Here is a 10,292-nt window from a genome sequence, read left to right on the forward strand (position 1 = left end):
TCTCCATTCTTATACCCATGGCAGACATCACTATTCAATCACAAAATCCTGAGTCCTGACCTCATAATCCTTCTGAACCTCATGTTCCAGACACTCTCAACAATCAGTTGGAGCTGGCATGCAAGGTAAAATGTCGATGCATCTTCAGCACATGCCATGAGGGTCCTGCCCGTACCCCTCAGCCCTTTCCATTTCAGGGCACATCAGCCTAGCTTGCAGCTGCCAACACTGGCATCTCTTTGCCTAAGGCGGGCCAAGGGGTGCCAGGAATAAATACCCTCCAGCAGTTCTCAGCCAGTGACTGGCAAGAACTGGCAAATGCACACCTCAGTTCCCTTACCCTCGGGTGGGGTGACTCTGATGTGCATCTTCTCCCGAAATCCTTAGCAAGAGAAAGTTCCTCTTGCCCACAGTGGGATGAGTGTGATAACACTCCTGTTACTGGAGCCTCACTTCCCTCACTCCCCCGGTGCTTCCTGGGATTGCTCCCTCTTAAATCTGCTTGCCTTCAAAACTGGTCTTAGGTTTGATTATGGGGATCCCCAAACTAAGACATCCTCTTCATCCAGTTCAATTCCTTCTTTTTCTGGACAAGAGAACTGAGACTCGGAGAAAGGAAATGACTTGCCCACGGCAGAGCCAGTGGCAGGGCCCGCGTGAGAATCGTGTTCCCCTGACCTATAGCTTAGCCCTTCCCAGCGCTGCCGCCTTCTGAGCGCTGCCGCTGAGTCTGTCCATTCCACCCCCATCCCCTTGGACTTGGTAGTTTATATCCCAACAAAAAAGAAAAGGCTGGTTACAGGTTAGGCAACCCATGGGCATCAGAGGCAGCCTACGTACAGAGGGACCCTCCCTGGAGCCCCCAAGCTCACTTCTGGAAGTGGACACCACTCCTCCCTTGGTCCAGGGCTTCCAACCAGACCCTTAAGCTCCCAGGTTGTTGGTCTCCTCAGCAGAGGGATGAGCTGAATTGATAGAAGGCATTATTCAGGGAAGCAACCTGCCCCCACCCCTCCCCCATCACAGGCATCATCTCCGGAAAAATTTAAAGTACATGGCCACTTTTTTAAAGAAAATAATTTAAAATTATATTTGCTTTATAATTTTAGTGGGAAATGCATATTCTTTCCACCTAGGTTACATATTTAATTGAACAAACATCAATGAAAAAAAATGACCCCTGCTTTTTAGCCACTAGAACGTTAATCCTGCGTATTTCTGCCTGGATCTTCATGCAGTTGCGGGGCCTGATATCCTCCAGTCTCATAATTGATGTGGAGGAAAAATCACACCCTGAAAAATTCCTGGGTTAATGCCCCCACCAAACCCACACTGTGTGACTTGAGGGCAGTTTCTCCCTCTATGAACCTCAGACTCTCCGCCTATAACATGGGGATGAGAACTCCAACCTTGGAGTGTCGCTGTCAGACTGCAGAGTGGGGAAGGGCCAGGCAGGAGCAGGGCCCTGCTGCCCTTTCCGCAGCCTGGGAGGCAGCCTGGGAGGGGCCTGCCCACAGGGAGGGTGCGGCCAGGCGAGGCCTGCTGTCATCCCTCCTCCAGGCTGCCCCTGGTGACAGGCAGGGAACCTGCGCTGAGTTCTCTGCACCCACCCAGGGCCCGGAGACTGGAGCCGGGAGCCGGAGACATGAACAAGATCTTCCCCCAGGTAAGAGCTGCCCTGAGACAGCTCCTGACCAGGGGGAGCCAACCTCAGGCTAAGGGTGGGCAGTAAAGAGGGGAGACACTGAGGTGACTCCGGTCCTCCACCACCCTGGAGGCTCTCTACGGGGACCCAACAGGTGAACCAGGAACACGGTTCAGGTGATAAGTGCTGGGAGGGGAGAAGAGGCCAAGGGAGAGAACGATCGACATTATGGGAGGGGATATCAGAGGGATCCTCTCCAAGGGGAGCCGCCTGAGCTGGTTTGAAGGATGAATGTTTGCCAAGTGGACAGTGGAGGAAAAGGCCTTCCAGGGCACAGTACAGGCATGGATGTGGGAACGTGAAGTGGACGTGATGAGCTTGGGGCATTCAGCATGCTGGAGTGGGAGGGCCCGTGGTTTCCCCCGAGGCTCTTGGTGACACATCTGAAAGACTTTTCAGTCTGGCTCCCTGAGGCTGGACCTCGCCTCACCTCAGCCCACCCCTCACTCTGTTCTCTTGGGCAGGGGGATGGCAATGCTGCTGCCGCTGGAAGCAAAGCCCTCCCCAGAAGGCAAGGTAAAGGACGGAGGGCCTGGGGCCAGTCCCTCCCCAACGTGGGGCTCCCTTGAAGCTGGGCCGTTGCTACAGAGACACAAAGGGGGCTCCCTAAGGCTCCCGCTCTCTCAGACCTCTGTCCCCTTGCTGATGTCCCCTTGCTCCCAGCATCCTGGCCAACCATGATGACAGCCGTTTGTTTAACAGGGTGGTTCATTCTCTCCTTGCACAAGCATGTGTGGAGCACCTACTGTGTGCTGCCCACCTCACAGGCACAGAGCCACATACAGCGCCCCCGGTAACCTATAGAGGAAAGAGCTCTGGAGTCGAGTCCCTGGCTCAGAGGGTGGCCTGGTGATTCTCTTTACCTCTGAGGGATAAAGTAGGCAGGATTACGCACTTACTTAGCACCTGCTCTTGGCCACTGGCTCACCTTGCGACCAGGACAGCTTGCTTTACCTCTGTGGAATAAAGGAAGGAAAGAACACATTTATTAAGAACTGCTATGTGTTTCCAATCTTGGCCTTCATTTGATCGCTTAAGGAAACAGCCCCAGAGAGGTAGCTACTACTAATAACTATCAAGGATCGAGGATCAAGGCCCTGTTATGTGCGCGGCATCGCAGGGCCTGTTTCAACCCTCAGGACAGCTCTGAGAGGGGCTCCTCTTAGGGGGCAATAACAGATGAGGCAGCTGAGGTGAAGGGAGGTGAAGGTAGCTCAGCCAAGCTGGGGTCCCACACGGATGGGAGGAGGGAGGCAGGGTTCAAATTCGAATCAGGGTCCCTCTGGTTGCAGAGCCCCGGTGCCTTTGCTGCTCCACACTGGCGCTTGTCTATTTCAAGCCTGGCTCACGGTGGGCATGATGTGGGAAAATGGCCTCCTTTCCCCATCTGTCCCCTGGGGCATCGGCACCTAAGGGCTTTCAGGCTTTGAAGTGCAGCCTTCATCTGGCCGTGGGCCCCGAGGCTCTCCCGTGACCCCACCCACCCGGCCTGTGCTGCACAAATGTTTGAGGAGTTGGCTGCTTGGCCAACCAGGATGCTGCTCCTTGCCAGCCTTCCCGTTGTCTCCCTGGTTACCTGAGTTTACAAGGGAGCCACGGACTAAGGCTGCAGGGAATATGGGTTTTAGATTTATGCTGCGTCTCCTACAGCATAGATCGGCTATCGTCTCCCTTCCCAGTGCATGCCCACTCCAGGCTCCGGACACACAGGGCCACTTGCTGTCCCCCATATCCCATCCAGGCGCTCTCTGCCTGGAGTGCTCTCTCCTCGCACCTTCCCCTCGCCTGCCTGTGGAAATCCCACCCGCCTTCAAGCACCATGACACCTTGTTCACGCTTTCTTAACCACACTTGCCGCCTGGCTCTGTGAGCAGCTGGTGTACAAGTATAGTCTGAGTACAGAGTAGGCAGCTCTGGAAATGTGAATGGATTATATGGAAATGACCTGAACTAACCTGAATTGGGCCCTTCCCTTGTTTCCTGGATCTCTAGATCAGAGTATTCAGAAAGCACCTACTGTGTGCCTGCCTACTATGTCCCCAGGCTGGATCCTGGGGACGTAGATGCATCAGACCCCTTCCTGCCCCCTCTCTGAGATAATTGTGCCCTAGAGGACAGCAGGAGTGCCCACACTCTTCTTTTTACCTGTCTACATCTTGTCTTCTAAGTGCAACTACAAGCTTTTGGAGGGCAAGGGGATCAGAGCTGTGACTGCTTTTGTGTCCTCTACAGAGCAGGGCATCTAGTAGGATCCGAAGAAGACTTTGTTTCATTATTTCACAAGCAAGCAAATATTAAAGGATCGAAATCAGTTAAAGCAGGAGGACAGCACCTATTTCCACAGTACTTCAGATACAGAATGGCACATAGTAGATGCTCAATAAATATGAATAGTAGCTAAAACCTTTACAGCACTTACTATGTCCCAAGCACTGTTCTGATACAATACCTAGCTTAATCCACTCAACAACTCTAAGGTAGGCATTATGACCCCCATTTTCCACTTGAGGAAACAGACACAGAGAAGTAAAGTGGCTTTTCAGTGTGGCCCATCTGGAAAGTGGTATAGCTGGGATTCCAATCAGCATCCTGACGGGCTCCAGAATGAGCAATCAGTTGGCATGTGGAAAGGGCACCCGTTTGGGCAGCAAATAAGTGTGGATTCACATCCCAGCTCCACACAAGGTGACCTGAACCTTTTCTTCTCTGAGCCTCAGTCTCCTCATTTATAAAATAAATGTTGTCTTGAAAACTACAAATAATGGCTATGAAGGGCCTGCTTTGGTCTTTGCCCCACGGTAGGGGCTTGATACGCAGGTGTACGTCTCTCTCTTCCTCCTGAGGAGACAGCCTCATGGAAGGACAGGAGGGTGAGGGGGGTGGAGCAGAGACCTGGGACCCTCATCCTGACTGCCACTCACCAGCAACTGGACCTGGGCCAGAGACAGGTGTTTGGTGGGGGTGGCCCACAGGCAGAGCCGAGAACATAATGGTGGACTTGGGAGCCCTCTCCTCCAGGGAAGCCTGTCCTGCCTCCAGGACCCCAGTGGGTAGGGACCACTAGTAGCAGTCAGGGCAGGGAATCTCTGGGCCCCAGCACTGGCTGCTCCATCACTGGTTTCCCACCCCACACAGCAGACCGGAGCCCTTTCTGCTGCTCGTGCCGAGGGGCCTGCCTCTCAGCCTTCCTGATGCTCCTGCTGGCAACTCTTGCAGCCCTGATTGCCCTGGTCGCCATCCTTGGACCCCCACCTCGCACGCCAGGTCAGGGTGGGCAAGAAAGGGTGGGTCAGACTTGTTGGGAGGAGAGGGGGACACAGAGAGATGGGGGAAAACTGACCCTGCCTGGCTTCTCCATGAAATGACTTTTGGACAGTTCCTTAGGGTGCATGTGCAGACACACACAGACACTGACATATACACATCTCTGAGCTTCCATTTGCACATCTATAAGCATGAGCTATTGAGAGGACCCAGCTCTGATGCCACCTCCTCCAGGAAGACCTCCCTGCCTGCCTGGTTTAGGAGCCTTGTCTCAGCTCCCATAACTCTCACACTTCCTCTTCCCCGAGTCTGCTCACCCTGGGTGGTGCCATCCATCTGCATGTCTGCCTTCGCCACAGAGGACAGGGGCCTGTCCAACATATCCCTGAGGCCCGACTTCAGTGGTGAGCCCCAACACCGACCCTGCCATCACGCAGCTAACAGTTTGGAGAGTGAGGCGGATGTTAATCCAATAAGTACAGTAAGGCAGGGTTAGTGGGGGCTCTGAGAGTCTGGAGCAGGGCTCTGACCCAGTCCAGGAGTCAGGAAGGGCTCCTTGAGCAGTGAAAGGGGGCTGAGGCATGAAGGGAAAGTGGGATTGATTAGTGGAAGGGGTGGCAGGAAAACCACAGGGAACACCCTGTGCAGAGTCCCTGGGATGGGAGGAAATGTGAGGAGAAGGTCAGTGGACACGAAGGACAGAGCAGTGGGTGGGGCCGAGGTCCAGGGCCTCAAAGGCTGCACTGGGGAGCGAGGTCACCATCCGGAGAGCCATGGGCGGGGATTAAGCTGGGGGCAGGGTGTCAGCAGGCCTACCTTTCTGAGAGATGGCTCTGTCACCTAGCAGGAGGTGCTAAGGGGACAGGTGGAGTGGGGGTAAAATCCACAGTACCCCACATGGCTGAGCATGGGCGCTGGGGATAGATATGAGCACGCAAGGAGCTGCCTGCATGTATGTACCTGTGCGTCTGTGTGTTTATGTGTGCGTGTACGTGTGTGTGCAGGTATCTATGCACACGTCTGTGTATGCAGGTACATATCTGTGTGTGTGTGCCCGTGTGTGTACATGTCTGTATATGTGCGAGTGTACTGATGTATGTCTGTGTGAGCAGCTGTGTGTGTGTGACAATGTAACTGTCTCTGAGGGTCGGCCCCCTCACACTAGCTGAGGCAGTTCCAGGAGATGAGCCGTGGTTCACATGTGCACAAACACACAGGCACAAACCCGCTCCCACGTCCAACCTGCACTCATGCGTGTACACATGCACAGCCTGCGGAGCCGGACCTCCCAGTCCGTCTGTCGGTTTCTCTCCCCTAATTCTTTGGGGGAGGCCCCAGGGTTGGGTGTTCCCCGCAGTGGGATGGAAGGGCAGACTCTCAGAAGGATAGACACTCAGATGGTCCCCACCATTCCTGGACGCTGGGGAGGCGACCCGGCCTCAGGAAAGAGCAGAGGCAGCAGCCTGGGTTATTAGCCGTGTGGCCAGGCATGTCACACCTCTCTGAGTCTTACTTTCCTCATCTAGGAAATGGGGCTAATGATGACACCTCACAGAAGTTTTTGGGGAAACAATAGAATAAAAATGTGAAGGCGCTTTGCAGCCCGTAAAGTTGTCCCAGATGTAAGGGATTGTGGCATAACGGTCCCCAGCCAGCCCCAGGACGTTGCCTCTGACACCTTCACCTGCACCAGGAGCCCCACTGTGAAAGCCACTTCACTGACTTGAGCACTGCCCTCAGGAACTCCCTGTGAGACAGTCATTCAATAAACCATGACTTTCTCTGCATTCTCTCTAGGGTTATTCAAACAGAGAGGCTTTTTTTTTTTTTTTTTTTTCGGTACACGGGCCTCTCACTGTTGTGAACTCTCCCGTTGCGGAGCAACAGGCTCCGGACACGCAGGCTCAGCGGCCGTGGCTCACGGGCCCAGCCGTTCCGCGGCATGTGGGATCCTCCCAGACTGGGGCACGAACCCGTGTCCCCTGCATCGGCGGGCGGACTCTCAACCACAGTGCCACCAGGGAAGCCCACACACAGAGGCTTTTATGTAATCTCCCCAACTGTCCTGTGGGGTGTGTGCTATGATCCCTATCTTGCAGAAAGGAACCTGAGGCACAGAGAGGTTGGGTCATTTGCCCATGGTCACACAGCTGGCAAGTGGTTGAGCTGGGGCTTGGACCCCATCTCTGACGCTGAGCCCAGTGTCCTCCCCACTGCCCCAGCCTCTCACCCCAGCTCAGGTGGTGCTCAGTGGGGAGAACTTGGTGATGCCCTTGTAAACACCACCCTTGACCCTTCCGGGGCTCGCCCTGCCCACTCAGGGGCCCAGCCCTGTGTGACACAGATGAACAGGACGGGCTTCCTATGCCACGACCGGAGGAGCTGCATCCCAGCCAGCAGGGTCTGTGATGGCGTCCACACCTGTGCCCACGGCGAGGACGAGGAGGAGGCCTTGTGCCGTGAGTAGTTACTCCAGGGCCCCTTGGGAGTTGCCTCCCCCAACTCCAGCTCTCCCTGCAGTCATACTGAAGCTCGACCACCCCTGAACATACCAGGTACCCTGATGTCCTCAGGCCTTTGCTTATATGCTGCCCTCAGCCAGGAACATCTTCCCCCGCCCTGTCCCACTCACACGCACACACATGTACCCACACTAGGAGATGCCTCCACTCTGTGCATCTCCGTGTCCAGAGAACCTGTGTACAACCCTCAAGGCAGATTTCAAGTGCTACCTCCTCCAGGAAGCCTTCCCTGACACCCAAACTAAATTACGTTCCCTCGTTTGGGCTCTCACAACTCCTGTGCTTCCCTGCACCCCAGCCCTAGTCACACTGGTTGTCACTCTCAATTGGCATGTTTGCCACCCCCATCAGACTGTGAACTCCTATGGGGCAAACCTAATCTGCTTGATATTGGGGCCCAGTGCCTGGTGCAGGGCACTGCACAGAGAGGTATCAAGAATGATTTGCTGAATAAATGATGAAATGAGTGAATGAATGGGAAGGTCTAGTCCCAGACCTTAGAGACCTGGCAGTTCTCAAGAGAGAGGAGTGTGGCACTTGCCACAGAGGAGGGAGAGAGCCTGGTGAGTCGGAGTGGTGGGATGGGGTAGCTTACGGGGGAAGGGTCATTGCATCATGGACCCTCAAGACCAGAAGAGATCTTAAAGGTCATCTAGTCCATGTCCCAGCTCATGCCCAAATCCCCTCTGCCTCTGCTTACACTCCCAGGATGGGAAGCTCACTACAGTTTGAAGCAGCTGCTCCCGTCATTGCCTGGTTTTTCCATGGGAACGTCTCCCTTGTACTGAGTTTAGGGCTGCCTCCCAGTAGCATCCTTGGTTGGTTCCAACTCTGCCCTCTCGTTAACCCCTGCCCCCCAAGAACCACATTTCAATCTGTCTCCCATGATGATGTCACTGCATGGATTTGGAGATTGTTTTCTTGTCCCCCATGAGTGTCCTCTTACCCGGGCCACCCTCTGAACTCCCAGTCACCCCCTTATGATTGGTCTTCCCCACTCCACCAGCACTCTACAGAACACATACCAAATGCCCATGTCCCTCTCCCTGGACTGGCCCCAGAAGCATCCATGACACTCCTGGCTGGCTCTGGTGAGTCCAAGGAACAAAGGCTTTTCCCCGCCCAAGTCTGGGTTATACCTCTAATGATGTGGCCTGAGTTTGTGTTAATTTTTGGTATACCTGTCACACTGCTGTCTAACACAGAACCCACTTTCAAGAAAGATACTCTGACTCTCTTTCACAAAGCATGTGATCCCACATTCCCTGAGTTCTGGGACCCAAGTGCAAGGCTTCATATTTATTCTTGCTATGTTCCAGTCGGAGGAGGCTTCCTGGAGGTGAAGGAACTTGAACCTGGACTTGCAGGTGGAATGGTTTTGGACAAGTGTCAAGGAGGACTTTTCTGGAGGGAGGAATAAAGCAAGCAATGGTGTGGAGTGGGAAGGCGCAAGAGCTGAGAAGGGAGAAGTGGCTCTGGGCATTCTATTGGGCGAACAGGGAAAGAACCCTCCTCTCTCCTTGACGACCTCCTCCCCAAGAAACCTCCTTTTGCCCTTCCTGGATAGATGGCAGTGACCCCAAGTTTGACAGCTGCCAGCGTGGTCAGGACAATCCACCTCCAGATAGTCCTGAGGCAGCTGCAGCCAGATGTGGACTTCCTCCTGCCTCATCTCTCCCTCTGTAGGAGACACGCCCCAGAGCTTCCCGGGCTTCCTCGTGGCTCACTGCGGAGACCCTGCTTCCTGGATCTACTCAGACCAAAAGTGTGATGGGATCAACAACTGTGGGGACTGCTCAGATGAACTGAGCCCAGGTAGGGGTCTGGGCACAAGCTTGGCTGGGGCAGGTGGCCAGGCAGTGGCCAGAGGGCAGAAGTTAAACAGAGAGAATCTCCGAAGTTCCCCCTGCATCCCCTTCTTGCATCCTAGGAAGAAGTTTTCCACTCCTCCTTGAATGCCTCAAGTGGTAGGGTGCTCACTACCACTCCAAGGGGCTCCTTCTGGAGAGTTATTCTTCTGTGGTGGGAAACTTGCTTTCAGGGTCGCAGATGAGGAAACTGGGACCCAGAGGGCAGTCATGTAAGGAGTATGTACATGGCCCAGCCGGGATTTGAACCTGGGCTTCCTTCATCTTCTCTGCACCACCCAACAACCCTGTGAGGAAAGGAAGGCAGGAATCGCTGGCCCCAGTTTATATGTAGGTAAACTGAGACCAGAGAGGAGAAGTGACTTAATATGATGAGTGATAGGAAGGGGGCTTGGGTGTAAACCCAGGTTTCCTGACTCTAAGACGAGTTCTTTCACTGCTCCAGAGTTTCCTTTCAATTTCTTCCCCAGTGTTCAACCCAGAGCTAAAGAGTGCCCTGGTGCATGGGGCATTCCAGGACAGAGCAGCTGCTCTTCTGTCTTCCCAGTGACTGTGTGCCCGCCCTGCGGCCCTGGCTGGTGGCGCTGTCCCTCGACCGTCTTCAAATATTGCAGCTGTATCCCCAGGAGCCTCTGCCGTGATCACGTGCAGCACTGCTCTGACTGGTCTGATGAGTACTCCTGTCCTGGACCCTGAATGGGTCACCCAGGCCAGAGTGGGAGGCTGGTTTGGAATGGCACTGATAACCTGTCACATGTGCTATGAATCCAAGTACACAAGGGCAGGAAGGAGCCTTCGAGATCATGTAGTGGGATCTACACACAGTTGTCTCTGAATAGGAATTGCCTCTCCTGCTTTCAAGTTTTTCAGCCTCTGCTTGAATTCTTCCAGTGACGGGGAGCTCACTACCATGTTAGGCAACTCCTAACAAAG

General features: G+C 54.3%; 1 protein-coding gene across 1 annotated transcript; it reads left to right on the forward strand.

Annotated features, from left to right (window-relative positions):
• The first annotated feature begins 1,645 nt into the window (after positions 1 to 1,645).
• Positions 1,646 to 10,055, forward strand: LDLRAD1 (low density lipoprotein receptor class A domain containing 1). The gene is made up of 6 exons (XM_033852697.1): positions 1,646 to 1,666; positions 2,170 to 2,221; positions 4,841 to 4,969; positions 7,291 to 7,428; positions 9,178 to 9,306; positions 9,907 to 10,055. Exons 1-6 carry the CDS (start codon positions 1,646 to 1,648, stop codon positions 10,053 to 10,055), a joined length of 618 nt encoding a protein of 205 aa, XP_033708588.1.
• Positions 10,056 to 10,292: the final 237 nt, after the last annotated feature.

Source organism: Tursiops truncatus, chromosome 1, assembly GCF_011762595.2.
Source record: "Tursiops truncatus isolate mTurTru1 chromosome 1, mTurTru1.mat.Y, whole genome shotgun sequence".
NCBI lineage: Eukaryota > Metazoa > Chordata > Mammalia > Artiodactyla > Delphinidae > Tursiops > Tursiops truncatus.